This window comes from Suricata suricatta, chromosome 7, assembly GCF_006229205.1.
Source record: "Suricata suricatta isolate VVHF042 chromosome 7, meerkat_22Aug2017_6uvM2_HiC, whole genome shotgun sequence".
NCBI classification, from domain to species: Eukaryota; Metazoa; Chordata; class Mammalia; order Carnivora; family Herpestidae; genus Suricata; species Suricata suricatta.
Genome location: NC_043706.1, coordinates 37,090,308 through 37,113,403, shown reverse-complemented (window position 1 = coordinate 37,113,403; position 23,096 = coordinate 37,090,308). Strand labels below are relative to the sequence as shown.

General features: G+C 43.4%; 1 protein-coding gene across 6 annotated transcripts in view; it reads right to left on the bottom strand.

Moving 5' to 3' along the window:
- The window catches only part of DAAM2 (dishevelled associated activator of morphogenesis 2), a 117,019-nt gene that overhangs the window by 3,514 nt on the left and 90,409 nt on the right, over positions 1-23,096 (bottom strand). For 5 of the 6 annotated variants that reach the window (XM_029943774.1, XM_029943775.1, XM_029943771.1 and 2 more), the window contains 10 exons: positions 19,995-20,102; positions 17,712-17,735; positions 16,587-16,693; positions 15,416-15,500; positions 13,568-13,674; positions 13,360-13,448; positions 3,286-3,454; positions 3,014-3,121; positions 2,075-2,135; positions 759-890 (listed from right to left, as the gene is read on the bottom strand). In XM_029943774.1, the coding sequence (XP_029799634.1) occupies positions 759-890; positions 2,075-2,135; positions 3,014-3,121; positions 3,286-3,454; positions 13,360-13,448; positions 13,568-13,674; positions 15,416-15,500; positions 16,587-16,693; positions 17,712-17,735; positions 19,995-20,102 (990 nt within the window). The remainder of the gene's footprint in view (positions 1-758; positions 891-2,074; positions 2,136-3,013; positions 3,122-3,285; positions 3,455-13,359; positions 13,449-13,567; positions 13,675-15,415; positions 15,501-16,586; positions 16,694-17,711; positions 17,736-19,994; positions 20,103-23,096) is intronic. The other variant, XM_029943776.1, reaches the window with a different exon arrangement.

Sequence of the window (23,096 nt, the reverse complement as noted above, 5' to 3'; positions counted from 1 at the left end):
CCCAGGCTGGCTGGCAGTGCCTGCCAGAGCCACCATGGGGTCTCATATGGTGTAGGTATTAGATCAGTAGCTGCAGACCTTGGGAAATACCTCCTAAAGTCACAAATTGCCTGGTCAGAACTGAAAAGGACCTCAGAGATCATATAGTTATTGGGCTAATTTAACCCCTCTGTGTCCTAGTTTCCTCATCTATAAAATGGGGACAATAGACCTTATTTCATAATGTTCTGAGGGGGAGGCGAGTTAATAGGTATAAAGCATTAGCTGTAATTATACGTGTCAGGCACTGATTCTGATATTTATTGACAGCTACCATCTTTAATTCAAACCAGAGTATGCTCCATGGGTCAGCATGGGCATTTCAGGCCCACCCCAGACCTCCTGGGTGAGGAGCCCTCATAGACAGTCCATGTGGATGTTAGTGTGAGAAGCCAGGAAGAGGTATAGTAACTGTGACGAAAGCTGAGCTCTGCATTACCACTGGGAAACCTTGGACAAGTTTAACCTTTCTGGATGTCATTGTACATGCTTGTCCGATGGCCTAATAATGTTTCAACAAGCCATACAGTAGGTCATGAGACAAATCATGTAAAACAAGATGGTCCCACACCTGCTGAATGGATTATGATATTTGCAACAAAGTTGCAATTCTTATAAGAGTGAGGAAATTAGTTTTCCTGAAAACTCTTGACTCTGGTCCTTCTGTGCCATGGGTGGTAAGAATGGGTTAAAAGTAGAGGTGGGGTGGGAACACTTACCTTGTCCCTAGCCTCATTGAGCTGGTCTTCCAGCTCTGAGAAACTAAAGCTGGAGACTGTGATGAAGTCACTCATGACTGGGACAAACTTGTCATTTGGTTCCCGTGCCTGGCGCTTCTGATATTCCAGCTCCTGAAGAGAGAGAAGTGATGGTTAGATGGATGCCAGCATAAAAGTCAGGCATTCTGGGGGTCACCACATCTCCTACCCTTCTTGCCAATCATGGGACCATTGGTCCTGCCGTTGGAAGAGGTAACACCCCTAGTTTCATAATTCTAAGGGTGGCAAAGATTGTGAGAGTTCTCCCTCATGCACCACTGCCATCTTTGTTTCTCTAGATCCTTGCTACCCAGTATGGTTTGGGACTAGTAGCACCATCACCTGGAAAGTTTGAAGAAATACAAATGCTCAGGCTCTTCCCCAGACCTACAGAATCAGAATCTGCAATTTAACAAGACCCTGAGGTGATACGTATGCAGATTCAAGTATGAGATGTGTGTCTAACTCTCCTAGCTGACGTGACTGCTGCTGGTTAGGGGCCATGCTCTGAGTAGCACTACCAAGGGCTATGAATTGGAGATCGCCCCTGCCTCCAAATAGTGGCAATGAAGAGTTCTCTCTCCTACTCATTCTCCTCTTTCCTGCCTACTTCTCCTGCCCCCAGTAAAGATAGGAAGGGTCTCCAGTTCCCGTATGTGGACGACATAGGATTGGGGACATTGCCATATGGGGCCAGCCTAGCCTAGAGCCAGAGAAGGTATCATCTGAGAAGCCATTTGAGCATGAATGGTGATGACTGGACAACTGAGTCTCCAGCAAAGAATGCAAACCCTGGGTCCTCTACTGGCCCAGGGAGAAAAAACATAGGGCAGGAAGTTCTGGGGACTGCTGTGCCCGGTGTCACACTATTTGCTACTGCCCCTAATTGGCTTCTGAGGGATGTAGGTATTCTTTTGCATCCACTTGAAGCAGACTTAAGCATGTGGCCAATTTATGGTTTATTCTCCACTGCCCACTAGACGTGCCAGCGTGACATGGCTAGTCTCAGATGTCCCATATTTGAGAGTCTAAATTTAAGTCCTCTAGTCATCCTGTCCTGAGGGCTAGCTCTGTTGCTGCCTATTACTTGGTCAAATGATGGCCCCCCCCCCAACAGGCAGCAGACCCCCAGATGGTAGATTCTGATTCATTTTTGTGTCCCAAAGTTCCTGCCTGGGAACTGGCACATGATACAGCCTCCAGAGCAGGCAGTAGGTACAGATCTGTCTCTGACAACACCTCTTCAAACCCAGGCAGGCATGCATAGATGTACTCACCACCTCGACTGCTCTGAGGCCCCTCCTGAGGTTCCCCACCTCCTTCTCCAGCTCTGCCAGGCTGTGGGAGGACACAGGAAGAAGAGCTGAGGGTGTTTCAGAGACATTGCAGTGCAAAGCACAATGGCCTTGGAGTCAGTAGACCCATGCTCCAGGCCCTGCTTTGGCCACTGACATGTGGCCCTGATAAATGACCTCCCCTCTGTGCTCTATCTGTGCTCCAGAAAATTACATTGGTCAACACTTATGTTCTAAAAATCCTTCCAGATCAGAAATGTTATGCTGAATATTAGAAGGTTTCCAACACATGGCCTCTGGCTTGAATTATTTTTAATACCACCAGCTAATATTTATAAGCTCTTAACATGGCATCTTGCATGCAGTAAGCATTTGATGCATATTAGCCATTTTTCACTGCATTTCTGCTTCTGTTATCAGCCTATAGCAGATAATATTAGTACCACATCTTTATCTCCTTGAACCATCCATTGTAGTGTACAATCCTGACTTCCAGTGAGTACTTTCTCTGGGGGCCAGAGTTATGACCTGCCCAGAGACCCTCAGCCAGTGACTGACCCAGATGGGGTAGGATATCCTAGCTTCTTAACCATTTGGGTGGGATAAGTAGAATACGTATCCTATCCTGTCTCCCAGACTTCTCTGGAGGGATTAATCTCCAATTTCCCCAGGGGTAACTGGTTTAATAATACTTCCATTATTGGTAGTCTTCCCATCCCTGGCTCACCTCCCCACTATGTTTCCTAGGAGTATCTCTGAAATAAGGATTTGAGAGCAAGTAGCCAGTCTTCATTTGGTTCTCCTATAAGCAGACCCTGAGACACTGCCCATTCCTAGTCAGTCCAGAGTAGCAAGGAAAGGAAATTTAGATTAAGAGTATTGTGATCACAGGAAGAAAGAAGCCTTGGAAGGGCCCCTCACTTGACTTTGGCAGCTTCAGGAAGATGCTGTAGCTCTGAGGGCATGTTCAGGATGTCAGGGAAGTGCTTCTCCAGGATCATGATCAGGTAATGGAGCAGAGAGATGTTTCTGTGGATGGAAGATCAGAGATAAAGGAGTGAGGGCCAGGAGGAAACTAGAAAGGGGGGATGTCAGCAAGGAAAGGCAAGGAATTTGGGTTGGAAATGGAAGGAGGAGGTGGGGGAATGCCAGGGTGGGTGAAATGGAAGATAAGGAAGCAGATCGAGTCCCACCTGTCAATGCTGGACTTGGTGTCTGCAATCTTGTTGAGGCTGGCCACTCGGAACCCATAGGCACCCCCACGCTGCCCTTTGTTCATGAAGTTGCCAATGGCCAAGACAACCTCTAGCATCCGCATTAGACGCTTGCTGCGTATCAGCTCCCGGGAGGCCAGTAGGATGGCTGGGAGAAGAGGGACAGGTCAAACCCCTGCAGAAACTGGGCAGTCCCCTTGACCCCAGGACAAAGCCACCACGAAGTCCAGTCTTCAACTCTCAGAGGGGCAGAGACTATACCCACACCTGCCTACTTCCAGGGAAAGCAGATAAACTTGCCAAAAGCGACTTCAACAAATAACCCATTCTCAAAATGTGCTAACTCTTAATAATCTTTAAACATATACAAGAAAAGATATTCTTAAATATATTAATATATTCTTTCTATTGATACAATAATACCTTTACTTTTTTAAACTTAGTGATTAAACTTTTAAATTTCAGCATTTTACATGTTATGGGACTGTTTCTGCCTCTTTTAAATGCTGGGGGGATTTTTGGTGGGGGGAAAATTCCTGTCAAATTATGTCACCAATAATAATATTCCCATATTTTTGTTCTATATGCCTTGTAATTGGTGGCATCTTTAATAGTTCACTTAACATCTTGTTGAATACCATTTGAATTTTTCCCCAACTTTTAGGCATTGTAACAGTTTCTCCCCAATTCCTTAAGTGATACATTTGCTAGAAATACAAACTAAGATTAACAGTAACTCAAACTTCAGTATTTCATTCCAGTGTGGGTGCTCTGGCCCATCCTTAGCTGTTATGCACTTACGACAGATGTGCAAAATTGGGATACAAATCCTACACTGAAATTTTGGCTACTGGTTATGGAATATGCTTTTTGATTATTAAGTATGGTGATAGGAACACCAAACTATCACATGATTAGTTTATGCCAAACTGAACATTCCTTAAGATGCTACTATGGAGATAAAATGAGAACCATCTGACTAAAAGTTTGCAGAAATCCTCAAAAGCAGTTAAAAATAAGTAGTTGTAAAAAAAAAAAAAAAGAAGCTGTAATGTGGAGATCTCCCAGGACCTCCCAGCTTGCACGCACTTTAGCTTCCTTCCAGGTCACTTTCTGTGTCCTCAACACCACCTGGACCTTCTCCCACTACAGGTTTAGTGAGCCAGCCAAAGTCACAAGACACACATAGCCTACACAGGGAATGACCATACACAAGACCATTCCTTCAAGTTTAAGAGAAGTAACTGTTCTGCCTATTCATAGAAATAAAGACTGAAAGACAAGCAAAATGGGGAGCAGAATAATATGCTCCAAACAAAACAAAAACTCAGAAAAAGAACCAAATGAAATGGATATAAGCAATCTGCCTGATAAGGAGTTTAAGGTCATGATCATAAAGATGCACACTGGCTGGGAGAAGTGTGGAAGTACTCAGTAAGAACTTCAACAAAGAGAATCTATGAAAAAAAAAAATCAGAGTTGAAGAATATAACAAATCAAAAATATATACATTAGAGGGAATAAACAGACTAGCAGATGAAGAACAGAACAGAAATCTGGTAATGGGAAACACCCAAGCTGAACAGCAGAAAGAAAAAGGTTTTATTTTTTAAAATTTTTTAATGTTTTACTTATTTTTAAGAGAAAAAGAGAGACAACGTGAGCAGGGGAGGGTCAGAGAGAGAGGGAGACACAGAATCTGAAGCAGGCTCTAGGGGCTGAGCTGTCAGCATGGAGCCCAATTTGGGGCTCGAACCCACGAACCATGAGATCATGACCTGAGCTGAAGCTGGATGCTCAACTGACTGAGCCACCCAGGCACCCCAAGGAAAAGGTTTTAAATGAGGACAGGTTAAGGGATCTTTTGGATAGCATAAAGTGAACAAATATTCACATTATAATGTCCCAGAAAAAAAGAAAAAAGGGACAGAAAACTTACTTGAAGAAATAATAGTTGAAAACTTTCCTAATCTGGAGAAAGAAACATACATCCAGGTTTAGGAAGCACAGAGTTCCAAGTAGGATGAACCCAAGGAGGTCTACACCATAACATATAATAACTAAAATGTCAAAGATTAAAGATAGAGAATTTTAAAAGCAGCAAGAAAGAAGGAAAGTTACACATATGGGAATACCCTCAGAAGACTGTCAACTCATTTTTCAGGAGCAACTTTGAATATATCCTGAAATTATCTTCTGGCCTACAAAGTGCTGAAAGGAAAAAAATCTACATCCAAGAATATTTTATCCAGCAAGACTATCATTCAGGATTGAGAGAGAGATAAGAGTTTGTCACCACTAAACTGCTCTTTCAAGAAATGTTAAAGGGACTACATTAAGTAGAAAAGAAGGGCTTTAATTAGAAGTAAAATTAATAAAAGATGTAAAATATGACACCATATCCATAAAATGTGGAAGGGTAAGTAAAAACGTTTTTTTTTAAGAATGTGTTCAAACTTAAGTGACCATTAACTTATATAGACAGCCATATACTTATATATGAACCTTATAGTAACTATAAACCCAAAATCTTTAATCGACACACAAAAAAGTGAAGCATAACACTAAGAAAAAAGTCACCAATCACAAGGAAAGAGAGCAAGAGAAGAAGAAAGGAACAGAGAAGAACTACAAAACCAGAAAACAATGAATTAAAATGGCAATAAGTACATACCTATCGGCAACTACTTTAAATGCTAATGGTCTAAATGCTCCAATCAAGACCTAGAGTGGCATGATGAATTAAAAAAGACTCATCTATATACTACCTATAAGAGATTCACTTCAGACCTTAAGACACATACATATTAAAAGTGAAAAGATAAAAAAAGATTGTCCACGCAAATAGAAGGGGAAAAAAAAGCCCAGGGTAGCAATACTTAGACAAATGACTTAAACAAAGACTGCAACAAGAGACAAGGGCATTACATAATGATAAAGAGATCAATCCAAGAAGATAATATAACAATTATAAATATCTATGTACCAAACATTAGAGCATCTAAATATACAAAGCAAATATCAAAAGACATGAGGGGAGAAATTGACAGTAATACAATAATAGCAAGAGACTTTAACAGCCCACTTACATCAATGGATAGGTAACTGACACAGAAAATCATCAAGGAAACAGTGTCTTTCAATGATACATCAGACACATTGACAGATATATACAGAACACTCCATCCAGAAACAACAATAGAATACACTTTACAAGTGCAGATGGAAGATTCTCCAGGATAGATCACATGTTAGGCCACAAAACAGTCTCAATAAATTCAAGAAGATTGAAATAATACCATGCATTTTTTTCTGAACACAATGGTATGAAACTAGAAATCAATCACAAGGAAAAAACTGGAAAAAAACCAAATATGTGGAGGTCAACAGTATGTACTAAACAGTTAGTGGATCAATAAGAAATGGGATGACACTGAAAAAATACATGGAGACAAGTAAAAATGAAAACACAATCATCCAAAATCTTTGGGACTCAGCAAATGCAACCCAGAGAGGGAAATTTATAGGAATATAGGTCCACCTCAAGAAATAAGAAAAATCTCAATCTTACCTTATACCTAAAGGAACTAGGGGAGGAAATGCCAAAAGTGAGTAGAATGAAGGAATTAAGAGAGTAGAAATAAATGAAACTGAGCCTAAAAAAACAAAGATCAATGAAACCAAAAGCTAGTTCTTTGCAAAGAAAGACGAAAATGATAAGCCTTTAGCCATATTCATTAGAAGAAAAAAGAGGGCACAAATGAATCAGAAATGAAAGAGAAGTAACAAGAGACACTATAGAAATACAAAGGAATATGAGACTACTATGAAAAACTATGTGCCAACAAAAACAGACAACCTAAAATAAATGGATAAATCCCTAGAAACATACAATCTTCCAAAATTAAATCAGAAAGAAATAGAAAATACAAACAGATCAACTACTAATAACAAAACTGAATAAGTGACCTGAAAACTCCTCAACAAACAAAAGCCCAGGAGCAGATAGATTCACAGATGCATTCCACTAACCATTTAAAGAAGGATTAACACCCATTTCCAGGATATATCAAAAATAGAGGAGGGAGAGAAGCTTCCAAATGCATTCTATGAAGACAGCATTACTGATACCAAAGCCCAAAACACTACAAAACAAACAAAAAACAACCCAAATCCTATAGGCCAATATCCCTGATGAACATAGATGCCAAATTGCTCAACAAAATATTAGCAAAGTACATTGAACAATAACATTTAAAAACTCATTCATCACAAGTGGGATTCATTTCAGGGATGCAAGAATGGTTCAATATTTGCAAATCAACATGACACCTCACATCAGCAAGAGAAAGGATAAAAATAAAAGGACCATTTCAATAGATGCAGAAAAAAACATTTGACAAAATTCAACATCGTTTTGATAAAACTCTCTACAAAGTAGGTTTAGAGAGAACATGCCTGGACACAATTAAAAAAACAAAAACAAACCCACAACTATCATCATACTCAATGGTGAAAAACACAGCTTTTCCTTGAAGATCTGGAACAGATAAGGATGTCCACTCTCACCACTTTTACTCAACATAGTAGTCGAAGTCCTAGTCACTGCAATCAGACAAAAAAGAGGTATCCAAATTGATAGGTTAAACTGTCACTACTTGCAGATGACATGGTACAATACAGAGAAACTCTAAAGACTCCAATAAAATTCTATTATAGTAAATGATTTCAGTAAAGTAGCAGGATACAAAATTAACACACAGAAATTGGTTGCTCTTCTATATGCTAATAATGAAGCACTAAAATAAAGCAACCATTTATAATTGTACTAAAAAGAATAAAATACCCAGGAATAAACCTAATAAACTCTGAAAACTTTAAAACACTGATGAAAGAAATTGAAAATAAAATCAATGGGAAGATATTCCACACTCATGGATTGGAAGAATATTAAAATTTCCATTCTAGCCAAAGTGATATACAGATTCAGTGCAATCCCTATGAAAATACCAACAGCACTTTTCACAGAACTAGAAAAAATAACTCTAAAATTCGTATGGAACCACAAAAGACCCCAAATAGCCAAAACAATCTTGAGAAGTACACAGATGGAAGTATCAGAACCCCAGATTTTAAGATATAAGATAAAACTGTAGTAATCAAAACAGTATGGTACTGGCAGATAGATTAATAGAATAGTATAGAAAGCCCAGAAATAAACCCACAATTATATGGTCAATTAATCAATGACAAAGGAGGCAAGAATTTATGATGGGGACAAGAAATGTCCTTCAATAAATGGTTCTGAAGAAGCTGAATGACTTTCTTACACCATACACAAAAATAAGTTCAAAATGAATTAAAGACCTAAGTATGAGATTTGAAAGCATAAAACTCCTAGAAGAAAACATGGGCAGCAATCTCTTTGATACTGACCTTAGCAACACTTTTCTAGATAAGTCTCCTCAGTCCAGGGGAACAAAAGCAAAAATAAACTACTGGGAAAACACCAAAATAAAAAGCTTTTGCACAGCAAAAGAAACCAATAAAACAAATAGGGCAGCCTACTGAATGGGAGAAGATGTTTACAAATGATAGATCTGATAAGGGGTTAATAACCAAAATATATAAAGAACTTATATAACTCAACACCAATAAAACTAAATAATCCAATTTAAAAATGGGCAGAGGAGCTGACTAGACATTTTTCCAAAGAAGACATGCAGATAGCCAACAGACTCATGATAAGATGCTCAACATCACTGATCATCAGGGAAATGCAAATCAAAATGATAGTGAGGGATAACCTTACACCTGTCAGAGTGGCTAGATCAAAAACACAAGAGATAGGGAGTGTTGTTGAGGAATTAGAAATGAAAGGAACTCTTGTGCACTGTTAGGAAAGGAAATTGGTGCATCCACTATGGAAAACAGTATGGAGGTCTTTCAAACTAAAAATAGAAACACCATATGACCCAGTAATTCCACTGCTGTGTAGTTACCCAAAGAGAATGAAAACACCAATTCAAAAAGATATCTGCATCCCTATGTTTACTGCAGCATTATTTACAGTAGCCAAGATATGCACACAACCTAAGTTTCCACTGATGGATGAATGGATAAAGAAGATATGGCTGTGCAAAAGCTTTTTATTTTGGTGTAGTCCCAAGGTTTATTTTTGCTTTTATTCTCCTTACCAAAAGAGACCTATATAGAGAAATGTTGCTAAGACTGATGCCAAAGACATTACTGCCTAAGTTTTCTTCTAGGACTTTAAAGGTGTCAGGTTTAGTTAACATTTAAGTCTTTAAGATATTTTATTTTGGTGTATGGTTTAAGAAAGTGGTTAAGTTTCATTCTTTTGCATGTAGCTGTCTAGCTTTTCCAGCACCATTTGTTGAAGAAATTATCTTTTCCCCATTCGATATTCTTGCCCTCCTAGTGTAGATTAAATGACCATATAAGTGGAGGTTTATTTCTGGGCTCTCTATTCTGTTCCATTGATCTATTTGTCTGTTTATGTGCCAGTACCATACAACAAAAGAAAAAAGTGACCAAAAAAAAAAAAAAACCTTCTTAAATATAAAGAACAAACAGGTGGTTGCCAGAAGGGAGGTAGGGGGCGGGGAATGGGTGAAACAGGTGAAGGGATTAAGAGTACATTTATTACAATGAGCACTGAATAATGTATAGAATTACTGAGTCCCTATATTGTACACCTAAAACTTAATATAATACTGTGTGTTAATTATACTGGAATTTTAAAAATAAAAATATATATACAATTGTGAATCTTAAGTATATACCCTTGTACACCTTAAATATATACAATTTCTGTAATCATACCTCAAAGCTGAAGGACAATTCTCAAAACACCAACACAAAAAGATACACACAATGGAATATTACACAGCCGTAAGAAATGAAATCCTACAATTTGTGACAAGAATGGACCTAGAGCTATTATGCTAAGTGAAATAAGTTAGAAACAGACAAATACCATATTTTACTTATGTATAGAATCTAAAAACAAACAAAAACCAGACACAGACCCATAAACACAGAGAACAAACTGATGGCTGCCAGAAAGGAAAAAGGTAAGGAGTTAGGCAAAGTGGGTAAAGGGAAGTGGTTGATACAGGCTTCCTGTTATGGCATAAATCATGGAGAAATCATGGAGATAAAACGTACGGCTTAGGGAGTATAGGTATTATAACGGCATTACACAGCTGCACTAGTGGTGGGCATAGCATAACATACAGATACACGCATCATGAAATTAGCAACAAAAGTATAACTTTAAATTGAAAAAAAAGCAAGCTATAAAAAATAATAAGGTTTGTTAGAAGCTTCTACCTTACAACATGTTCACATTCTATGACCTAATAGCAGCATTATTCATGATGGGTATTAGAGTGTGTTCTAGTTTTTTTTTTTTAATTCTTAAATAGATTTAATAAATTATGGTATTCATACAATGGAATAAAATGCAGCACTGAAAATGAATAACTAACTACATGTAGTAAGAGGGTAATTTACAACCATAATGCTGAGCAAAAGAGACCAGCATAAAATTATATATAATTTAAATATTATATTATTCCAGCCACATAAAGTTCAAGAAAGACAAAACCTTGAGAGGAGACAGCGTAACAGTTGCAGGGGGTAATGTCTGGGAGGGCGGCATGAGGAAGGGCTGTCCAGGCGGGCAACATTCCATTTCTCAACATGGATGTTAATTTCACAGGTGCGTTCACTTTGATAATTCATCAAGTTGGACTCGAGGATTTGTGTACTTTTTTGTATCCATATTTGAATGAAAAGTTTACTTTAAAAAATAAAAGTTTTTGGCAATTTATATTGGTTGGGATAGTTTTTCTAGGGCTGATATGCTATTTGAGAAATTTTCAAAGGAATTCTAAAAATGTAAAATGTTGGCAAAACAGAAATTGACAAGAGTTCAAAGAAAATCAGCGTAAATGAGGAAACTCCCATTGCAATGCAGACATTTTAGATATATTCATAAGAATAATATATTCGTGAATATATTCATAAGAATGTTTACATTTCAAACCGTATTCATCTTGACTATATTCAGCAAATGTATTCAAAATGAGAATCAGTAAATTTGGTATATTCAGCAACGAACATGTTCATAAGAATATATTCAAGAAAAATATGTTTCATGAATATATTCGTAGGAGAATTGGTAAATCTGTCAAATTTGGTGAATTGGCTTTTGGCAAATTGACCTAGAGACTGTTAGGAAGTGGTGGGTAGGGTGTCAATAGCTCATCACCAGCTGGAACCAGCCAAATCTTAGCTTTTCCAGGAATATTTCCTAGAACTGGAAGGAAAAATATGAATTCCAACTCCTGCACAATCCTCTCATCTCCACTCCTAGTGAAGCCACTGGCCTGATTCTGTAAGCTACAACTGCAGTCACCTCTTCCCAGCTCTCAGGGAAGACCTCCAGACCATTCTAGAATAGCAGCCATTGCTATAGCAGAGTGCTTATTACCTTCGCCAGCAGGTTTTGCCATCTAAAACATGTGTTACTCTGCTTAGCTGGATATTAAAGGGAGACTTTCCTGAGCATTCAGTGACTAACTCTTAGGAGTGGGCTCCGAGATGATCTGAGATGAACCCTCCCCAGTGGCTAAGTTTCTCTGGTTGCAAATAGCAATTGCTCATGTTTGCTCCACTGACCCAAGACACAAATGGTTGAGCACATGTCTTGGATTGATTCCCTTATCTGTGCCTCATGCCCCAAAGGCAGTCTGCAGCAGGACAAAGAAGGCAATCTTTGTGAAGGTAAGGAGTTACTCATCACCAGGGCAGAAGGGACTGCCAGACCCTAGCTACAGAATCACTACTGATCTCAGTCCTTCTTCCCCAAAATGATCATTTATGATGACAGCCAGCCTGCAGTTCCCTTGTGTGTGTGAATGCACATGTGTCAATGGGCAGGGACAGACTGCAGAAGGTGTATGCCTCTAGCTCTGTCACACCCATCAACCCCACCCCCAAACATCCCTGAAGCAGCTCCAGGAAAGGTCATTCTCTGTACTCACCATCAGCCCAGGGAATGCCTGCCTGCCCTGGCGTCCAGCAGAGGGGGCCCATGCTCTGCTCTGCCCCAGCCTGGCTCCCTCAGCATCCTGGACTCAGGCTCTCCTATTCTACTCTGCCGTCCTGTCCAGTCCCCCCCGCCCCCCCGCACCTACCCCAAGTAAGCCTCACAGCCTCTCCTGCTTCTCCACTGGTGGGTCTGCATGGACCATCTTGCCTTTCTCCCCCAACTCCCTGCCGTCCCCATCCTCTGCCATCGTCTGTGAAGTACTACCCACAAGAGAGATGAATTCTGAAGAACATGTGTTGCACTCCTGTCTCCACCACTCTCTGATAACATGGCCTCAGGCAGCATGTCCCCATTTTAGACATGAGAGAATGGATGCACCCGTAGCGATGTTGTGAGGACCAATGAGGCCATCCATGTGGAATGTTCCATGAGGTGCTTGCTACATGGTTCTCATTGAATTACAAAGTGCCCATCTGGAAAAGGCCTGTGTAGAGGGGATTCCCTGACCCAGAAAACCACACGCCTCCAGGGACTACCCTACCAATTTCCTACTTTTCCAATCAGGTCGCACTTAAAATAATGTGCCAGGTCTTCTATGAACTTAATAGCTCTCAAGGAGGGTAAAGCTTGAGCTCAACATATGCCAGGCCCCATTCTCGGTGCTTGCTATTATCATCCTCTGTTCGGCATTCTGGGCCCAGCTGGGGCAGATGTCAATAGATCCCTCACCTTGGAGAGTTTACAGGCTGAGGCACAGGAAACGTGTCACATGTCTGGCACATGTGCTAATATAAACAAGTGCATATATTTACAATAACTGTAGTTTTAAATTTTGTCCTTGGCTTTGGTGGGTTTTTTTGGGCGGGGGAAGGGGTGGATTGAGAATTAGAATGTTTTCCTCAGTTTCACAGATTCCTGTTCCCTGGCCCTCCCAGACGCCTCTCCACTCTAGGCCCCCCATGGCCTCATACCTTCCACTTTGGGCTTGGCCTCAGCCAGGCGCTCCTGGAACTTCTTTTTGAAGAACAGGGCCTGCAGTCGCTGCTGGTAGTGGTCGATCCTGTGGACGGGTGAGCTTCTTTATGAGGCAGCCCCCTCCAGCTCCAGAGAGCTAGATCCATACCCGCTTCTGCCTGTGCCCCCCCCCCCCAGCCCCTCCTACATGCCCACTGCCCGGACCTGCTCATTTCATAGAGGAAGCGGTCGGCCCGGGCCATCCGCTCAATCTCATGCTTGTGCTCCTCGAGGAGGTCAATGTCACTCTTCTCTGGGATGAACTTGAGGAGCTGCAAAGAGCAGGTGAAGGTTACACAGGAGACTGCTGAGAAGCTGATAGGAGGGTACAATGCATAGATGCCCCATACATTGCCCAGGCTCAAGATGGGGAGGGGCCCGTAAAAGAGAGAGGCATCCTCATGTGATGGGTTTATGCTTCATCTGCCCAGAGGACCACAAACACCCAGCTCTAGACTTTTCTTTTTCACTTTTTAAAACTGAGATGTAATTTTTATATAGTAAAGTACATTATTCTTAAGTGCACAGCTCAATGATTTTTTTCTTTGAAACCCAAGTTTATTGAGGAATACTTTACATAAAATGTCTCTATCTTAAATGTGCAGTTCAGTGAATTTTGACAAAACCAACCACTGAACTCCCATCCAGATTAAGATACAGAAGACTTCCATCCCCCAGAAAATTCTCTTGTAACACTTCAATAAGCCACACCTCCACCTTATAGCTTCTCAAATGAATTCTATCACCTTAGATTATATTTGCCTATTCTTGAACTTCATATAAATGGACTCATGCTGTGTGTTTTCTTTAGTGTCTGGCTTCTTTCACACAACACAATGTCTGAGATTCATTCATGCTGTAAGTATTGGTTTTTTGTTTTTTATATGTGCTGAAGAGTATATTCTATTGTAGGAATATACTACAGTATATTATATGTAGTAATTATATAGAGGAATTATATATTATGTACATGAATTATATAACATATGTCATAGATAATATATACCATAATAAATATATAAAATACACTATAATATATAGTAATTATATACAGGAATATACCACAGTATATTAATACAGTAATTATACACAGAAATGATCAATTTAATTACTCATTGATGGACAGTTAGAATGTAGACAGTTTGCAGGTTTCATGAATAAAACTGTTATAAGTACTCTCATGTCTACCTTTTAGAGTCAATGTTTGCACTCATCTCTCTGCATCTAGCCATGGGATTGCTGGGCAGTAGGATAGATTTAGCCTTTGTGTGGACTGTCAAACTGTTCCCCAAATCATTGTACCCAATGAGAATTCCAGTTGCTTCACATCCTTGCCAACATTTGGCATTGTTAGTCTTTTTGATTTTAGCTATTCCAGTGGCGGCATATGGTGCTACCTCACTGTGGTTTCTTGTATTTTTGGTTGTCTACGAGTGTTGAGCCACTTGGAAATTCTCTTTCATTGAAGTACCTGTTCAAGTCTTCTGCTCATTTTCAAGTGGAGCTGTTTGTCATTTCCTCATGATATGGTAGAGTTTTTTATTCTGAATGAGATTTTTGCTAGATGTACATAAAGCAAATGTCTTCTAAGCTCTTGCTTGTCTTTTCCCTCTAGCAATAGTGCCTTTTGATGAACAGAATTCTTCATTCTATGAGGTCCAACTGATGGCAGTTTTGTTGGGTGCTTTCTAGATTTCTTTTGTAGGACCCAATAAATTGAGGTGGAAGAGATGTGGGGAAGATATGACTATGGGTCACTTTGCTTTGTGTGGGGCCCAGAGGGGAATCATACCTCATGTGTCCCTTCAAGGGCCTCAGTCCCCTGGAAAAGATGCTACATTTCCTGACCTCCCCTCAGAAAGGCTGGTCCAGGGAGTGGCTATAAATCTCTCCCCCACTCCTCCATCCTCCAGCCTGATTTGAGCTAAAAGTCTTGGCCTCTCTGGGGGCTTTCAGGTAGGGATGCAGATGCCCCCTAGTTTCAGCTCCCCCCGCTCCCACTAGAGGCCTCACCTGCTCCAGCATGTCCTTCGCGAGGTCTTCCTGCTCATCCATCTTCAAGATGGCCTGCCGGATCTCCTCGTTAGAGAGCTTCAGCCTGAGGGGAAACCCTGCCCCTTGAGCAGCCTGGCCTGGCCCCACTGCTCAGGACAGACCCCAGCCCTTCTCCTCCTGCTCTCTCTCCCTCATGTGAACTCAATAATGGATGTTTTAGTCTAAATAAAGACTTGAGTCTTGCTTGATTGTCATAACTGATAGGATGTTTGGGAGGAAAAGGGCAATCTTTAGTGTAGACACAGAGAGCAATAAGGTTTCTGATTCTTCTCCTTATGCCTGAAATATCTAGCGCATCTCCATGGGAGGATGGGAATATCGGCAGGCCACAAATGAGACTGTTTCCTACTTCCTTCACTGTCAGAAGACAGAAGAGCTCTTAGTCTTCTGACAGCGCCTCAGCTCCCACACAGCTGTTCCCATACATCTTGCTGTCTGGGTGAGGGACAAGCCATCCCCCTCCACACACACATACACACACACGGCCCTTCCCTATCCTTCCAGATGCACACCACTGGGAACCCCGAAGATATAGAAATCTCCTCCACCATCAAGAGGGAGAAACTGAGGCTTGGGGGTCTATGGGAAGAAAGGGGGATTGATAGCCCAGAGATGGCTGGGGCAGGGCTAAGAATAGTACGGGAGGCAGTGCCCTCTGACCCTGGCTCAGGCAGGAGGCCTCGCACAGAAGCTGTGCTGTTAGTGCAGATACTGCCTTGTTTGTTCTGCAGCCACGGGAAATGCTTGGGGGCTGAGATCATGCTGCTTTGTGGCCTAAGCCTAGTGGGGCCCTCCATGGGCTTAAAGCAACTCTGCTGCCAGATGCTGACCAAGCTGGTCAGGGACCTCCTGACTGGGGCAGTTTCTTGTCTGCAGAGCCCCACACCGCTGCTGAACATGAGCTCCCATGGGCTCCCTAGAACCCTCCTAAAGAGGGTCCCCTACCATTCCCAGGGGACAGCAGGGGGCAAGGGGAGCCAGAGACTGCTGTCATACCATTCCTCTGTCGCACCCCTATCCTCCAGGCATTTAGTTCCACTGTTGGCTTTTGCTCTAGCCCTCTCAAGGCTCTGCCCCCTGGGGTCTCATCCCTCCCATCAGGGGCTGAAGAGGCTAGGCAAGCACATACTTAGAGAGAAGAATGATGCAGTTCTGTGCCCTCCGGCCATCAATGACCGACAACTCTTTGACCTTTCGGGAAGCCAGGTAGATGTCCTCTGTGGAGCCCAGCTCTTTCTGAAACCGACAAGACAAATAGAAAGGTTGAGGTATGTGTGTTCCCCAATCCCTGCCTTGCCCCCTCCCCCCCGGGAGCCACCCCCACGCCAACCAGGGGATACACCTGGTGTGAGGGGAAGAAAAACAGGGGAAAAAAAAGATAAGAGAGAGAGAGAAAGGGTAATTAATAACCAACTAGACTGCGACTTTACCGTGGGTTAGAATGGATTGGGGGCAATGCAGAGTTTTCCCCCCCTCCTTTAGAGATTGTCCTCTCTGGGCAAACTAGAGAAGGAACTGTTCCAGTGGAAGGGGAAGGATGGATCCCCACAGCTTTGGGCATGTGATATAATTCCCAGCACCCTGGAGAATCAGCCCCCACTCCACCACCCCACCCAGACAGCTTCTCCAAGCTTATGATGAAAAGCCAGTTCCAAGTGTCTATCGGGCCACAGTTCCTAGACTCCTGAGGACTTCAAGCACAGCCCAGGTGCCCAGAATAGAGGATGTGTACAAGTTCAGAGATGGAAAAACTGAGGCAGAATTCCATGAAGAATTCTCTTCAATGGGGTTCCAGCAGGCAGACCCCCCCCAAAACAGATTCCCTTCCTTTTCTTGGGCCCTTGGTAAGGTAGACAGGAAGCTAGTTTTGATTCTGGGAGATTGCTCCAAGCACATGTTCCATGTTGTATAATTCCAAGGGTCCCCCATTCACATCTTTATCTTTGTGAATTGTGCCTTTGGGATTTTACAGTGCCCAGCCTGTGCAGTCATACAGGACAGCCTTGCCTTGGGCCAATAGACCTTTCTCTTTACTCCAGTAGACATTCACCTCCATTGCTGGTAGGAGTCTACTTGAATTACTTCCCTCCCTTACATTTCTGCTTTCTCTTAGGGAACCTTTTCTCATGTCCTGTAGGGATGGGTAATAAGGAAGAAGGTAGAATGAACAAGCCCTCTTTTTGGGCTAGTACAGGGCAGCAGCCCAGGACAGTGGTTAGCAGTTAGAGTGTCCAGAGCCCCAAGAGTGACTCACCTGCTGAGGATTAGTTATCAGCTCCTAGGCAGGTAACAGCCACAGCCAACAGAGAATTAAACATGCACAATGTTAGCCAAGAGGTTCAAGAACCCAGGGACAGTAGGAGATACATGGGGACCCCTCAGCATCCACTCTGTCCTCCCAATCTCAAGGCGACCCACATGGTTGGAAATGAAGATTGGCAAGTAGCCCTGGACAGGAGGTGCTTCTAGCAGACATACACTCACAGAGAAGCACAAAGTAGGGAGCAAGTCTCCTGCCTGCCGTGGGCCCAGTGGGACCACCACTCCCTAGTTGGGGGAGGCCAGGGTCCCAAGCTCCCTAACTCCAGGCCTTGGCTGCTATTATTCTATCTCCTCTGCTGGGACACTGCCAGGAGGGCCAAAAGCATTCCTCCACTGCTGGATGACTTCATCTTTCTAAACAGGAGAGGAGATACAACCAGAAAGGGCCAGAAACATGTGAAAGTTGTATTCATTGAGGCAGAAGAAAGCAGGTGTCCTTGAATTTTGCCTCTTGCCCTTTGTCTGTCTTCTGATCTCTAAGGGAGCTAAGGGGGCAGGGCCCACACCCGGTTCTTCCTTCCTGACCCTGATGGAGTTTAAGTCACTAATTCGGGACCTGCATAAGACACAAAGGGAAGACCTCAAAGCTCATAGGACCTACTTCCCCAACAAGCCCATGCATTCTGGGCCCCAAAATAGGGAAACGAAGCCACCAGGGACCAGGGCCACACATCCTCTGAGATCTCTCCAGCTCTGCTTCTGTGAATTCACCCCAAGTCTGGATGACCCACAAAGTGACAATAGTCTCAGTGAGGCCAGCCCTGAAATAAGGGGTTCAGACAAGAAACAGGAGACAACTCTTCTCCAGTCACCAAACTGGGAGGCTGCAGATGCAGCTTGTTCTAATTCCCATAGCCTCTCTTTCCCTGGTGGTCCCCATCCCAGCCCGACCCAAGGGTCCTAGAAACTGGATGGGCGAGGCTGGAATCCTGGATAGCAGGAAGACTGCAGTTAGGAGGAGTTGTGTAATTGACCATGCCTGATATACCCCTTGCACATGCTCCCAATGTTCCACTCAGGAGCACTAATCCACAAGTGCTCAGAAGAGCCCCCTCCCCCTCCTGCTAAGCCACAGCTGCTGCCTGAGGCCATGCCAGCCTGATATGGGCAGAGACTAAAAATGCTGCCTGGAATTAGGGTAAAGAATCAGATGCCTTGAGCACTTATATTTAAATTAAATAACAACCATCTGGTTTTTCTAGAACCCCAAGTCAAGGGCAGAGCTCCACCCCCACTCCGTCCCTTTGGCTAGGCCCCTAAGAGGAGTCTTGTGTGCCCTTAGAAGCGTTGTCCACAGGTCTGAACTTGGCAGAAAGCAGTGGGGAGCCCAGCCACGACATGCAGCTGCTCCCCAGGGCACAGGAGGGCACAGATCCCACTCACTGGCACCTGGAGTGTCCTCAGGGCTGGTAGCCTGAGCTCAGCAGAGGAGACAGGAGAAAGTGGCATAGCACAGAGAGGCAACAACCTTCAGACAGAGGTCTTGAGGGGAGAGCCCCCAGATGTGCCAGCTACAGTCCAGATTCCTGGGCCTAGACATACCTCCTGACTCACATTCCTGTGAGGACGAGGTCCGAGAACTGGCGCTGCCTCAGGGATGCTCTGCATTAGTCCACCCTTCCAACCTTTTACTGCTGCTAGAAGAGCAGGCTGACTGACCAGCCATCTGTAGGCAGTGTCTGCAGGGCTCTCCCATGCCTGTGCAGGCCCAGACCCACCTTAACCCCCTAATGTGACCTGGAGCAGCTCCATATTCCTTGAAACACTGACATCCGTGGCTAACTGACTCGTGGGGGTGGGTGTTGGGAGAGTACGGTGGAGAGAGTGATTTGAAAGTTATCATGCATGCTAGGTGTAATGTCTAGATCTTGGGGCCAAAGAAAGAATAGGGGTCAAGGTCTGTGACTCCATCTCCAGTGCTACAAGATGAAAGACAGAAAATGGACAAAATAGAATTTTAGTGCTTGTAAATACACACAACTGTATATGAGAACTGTAATATGACGGGATGTTTCTCCCTACTGAAAGTCACACCTTTAATTCAGATCCATGTCCCCAGAAAAGCATGGTACTTAATAAGGAGTAACATCATTCAGTATACACAGGAGGAAGGGAGGGAGAGAGGAGGGGTTGAAGGTTGGGTTCGAGGGGCAGAGGTGAAGTCAAAACTGGAAGTCTAGACACAAGCAGCTAAGGGGGCAGGGCAGGGTCTTACCTGGTGCCTCTGATAAGCTGAAAACATTTTTTCAAAGTCCTCTAGGTCCAGAATCCGAAATACCTGCATGTCATCAATTTCATTCCATACGGTGCCAGGGACACGTTCCTAAGATTCGGCACAGAGAGAAGACCCAGGCATTGACTCAATGCCTTCATTATGAAGAGGGCCAATGTCTCCCTAATCCTCCCTGTTCCCAGTGGCACAAACTACAGTAGCCAGGCTTTCAAGCCTTCAGAAGGGAGTCGATTCATCTCCCCCAAACCTTCAATACTCTGCTCCAGGGCGGAGGCCAGAGACAACCCCCTTGTCCTCCTTTTCTTGTGGGACCACATGTAAGTATGTTCTAGAAATCAAATGGAGTGGAGTGATGGGTGGGCAAATATGAAAGAGGGTATGAAACTCCTTCCAGAAAAACACAACCAAACCAGTGTTCTCTGAACGTACTCCCTAAAAATCAGTGTTGGCGGGAGTCACTGGACAGAAGAGTGCCCACACATATTTGAGATCCTCAAATCCGCAGTGCCCACTACAATTCTCATAACTGAGATGGTTATTTTCTCTCCCAGGGGTCTTCCTCCCACTTTCCCAGATTCTCAGAAAGTGGACAAATGCCAAAGCCCGAGACATCCTGGCCCCTATAGTGACTGCTCAGTCCGGCAAGACTGCCACAACTTCCTGTTGGTCAGACCCTCATGGTTGGGATGCATCCCAGGATTTACATTCCAGGGTCTCTCCACCCAGGAAATGCCCCACTTCTGTGGAGCACCCTGGCACTGAATCCCTGCTCTCAGGGGAGCCTCCATCAGCCAAGATGAGAACACCCCAGTGATCTCATAGCAAGCACCCTGAGAATGGCTCAGAGGACAGAGAGCACAGTCCCTCCCAGGGTGCTGTGACTTTGTCCTCCCAGGAATCCTTGCCTCATCCTGAGCTTTGCTGTCCTTTAAAATGGAATCTCCCACTTTCCCCTGCCTGGAAGGCAGCTGGAGAACCTTCCTAAGGCCACCACCCCCTCCTCCCTCCATCTCCCCCTCGGCAAGGCTTAGAGAGAGAAACATACCTTTCACTCACTTTTATTTTCTTAAACTCTGGAAAGGGGATGCTAGGCCAGAGCAGGGGGCTGGGGACATTCCTGTGGCCTTCCTAAGGCCAGGGACCCTCTTGTGGAATGCCGGGCTGGGACGCTCGGAGCAGCAAGGGATACAGGCAACTGGCCAAACCCAACACAGACACATTCTTTTCATGGCAGAAACAACCACTGCGTGCGTGTGTGTGTGCGCACGCGCGCGTGCACAGGAGCCCGCGTGGGGTAGGGAAAGGAGACTGGGGAAAGGAGCCAGGCCGCTGGAATCAGTAGGTGGGAGGCAGAGAGAAGATGGGAGGGGAAACTGAATCAGGGAAGCAGGGAAGGGAAACCTCTAACTGGTTCCCCATCTGAATCTAGGCTTAGAGTGGAGGTGGGTGGGCTCCATGGGAAAGCCCACACAGGTAAAGCTTGCCACTGCTCTTTATTCCTGCTGAGGCCAGGACAAGAAGAAAGGGCTGGAATGAGAGAGCTGGATGGTCAACGCTGGGGAGAGCTTCCCCAAAGAGAACAGGCTAAGTGCCCAGCTCTCCCAGCCTTCTTGCCAAATGCCAGCCCATCCCCACCTCCCTCTTTGTGGAGGTGCAGCTGAGCTCTGGAGCCAGATAGAGGTCTCTCCATTCCCAGTACTCTCCACATGCTGCATTTTACCAAGTCGCTCTGATGTGCCCACTGTGTAGAATAATGCCCGACTTTAATTTTTGCATCACTCTGGCCAAGACCTCATCATTTCCAATCTAGATTCCTGGGGCTTCCGCCCTTCTAGAGACATCCTTTATATGCCAGGGGCATCTTTCTCCAAAACACTTTTCAGGGTGTTTCTCTCATTGAGCGTCTGGGGTCAGAGAAACCAAGCCAGCGTGCAGTCCCAGCCTCACCACTATGCAGCCCTACGTAAGACCGCTGTAAAGTGGAGGAGTACTACTATTCTCTTTTTACTTCACATTAAAGGCAGCACAGTCTCAATGATGCTTGCTTACTGAGTCAGAGCAAGGATTAGGTAAGATAACACACTTAAAGCATGCATGGCAGTGCCACCCATAACAACTCACTTAATATTATTTTTATTATTATGAGTGTCTATGCATTGGTCACTGTTCCAAATACTTTATATATCATTTAATCCTCACAAGAATTCTTTGATATAGATGTCATAATTACTCCCATTTTACAGATTAGGAACCGGAAGCCAAAATGATGAAATAACTTCTGGTCACATGATTAAAAGCTTGGAACTCAGATAAAAGGTTCACAGATATTGTTCAACGCCCGTCCAGCCACCCCTGCTGAGAAATGTCTACAATTCCTGCAAATCCTTCCCATTCTCCATTCCATCAGATTTGTTCTTTCCAGTCTAGGAATGAAACTCTGGACTGCTTGGGGCCCCTCAAGAATTTACATAGACTTAATTATTGCAGGACCCTAGAGAAAACCCTAAGTGCAATGCTCTACTTGATGAAAATGTTGCAAAAATATTAGTTGCCTTATCTGTCTTCCTTCATGGCTGAGGTACCTACTCAATTTTTCATTACCTTTTAAAAATCTCAAATTATATCAAAAGGGAACCTACGGAATGGGAAAAGATATTTGCAACTGATATATCCAATAAAGGGTTAATATTTAAAATATATATAGAACTGATATATCTCAACACCAAAAACAAACAAACAAACAAAAATGCCCACAAGTAATACAATTTAAAAAATGGGCAGAGGATCTGAATGGACATTTTTCCAAAGAAGACATACAGATGGCCAACAAACACATGGAAAGATGCTCAAACCCACTGATCATCAGGGAAATGCAGATCAATGAGATGCCACCTCATACCTGTCAGAATGAGTAGGATCAGAAAGAGAAGAAGTAACAAGTATTGGTGAGGATGCAGAGAAAAAGGAACCCTCTTGCACTGTTGGTGAAAATGCAAACCGGGGCAGCCACTGAGAGCAACAGTTGGAGGTTTCTCAGAAAATTAAAAATAGATACACCACACCATGCCATAGCATAGCATAATG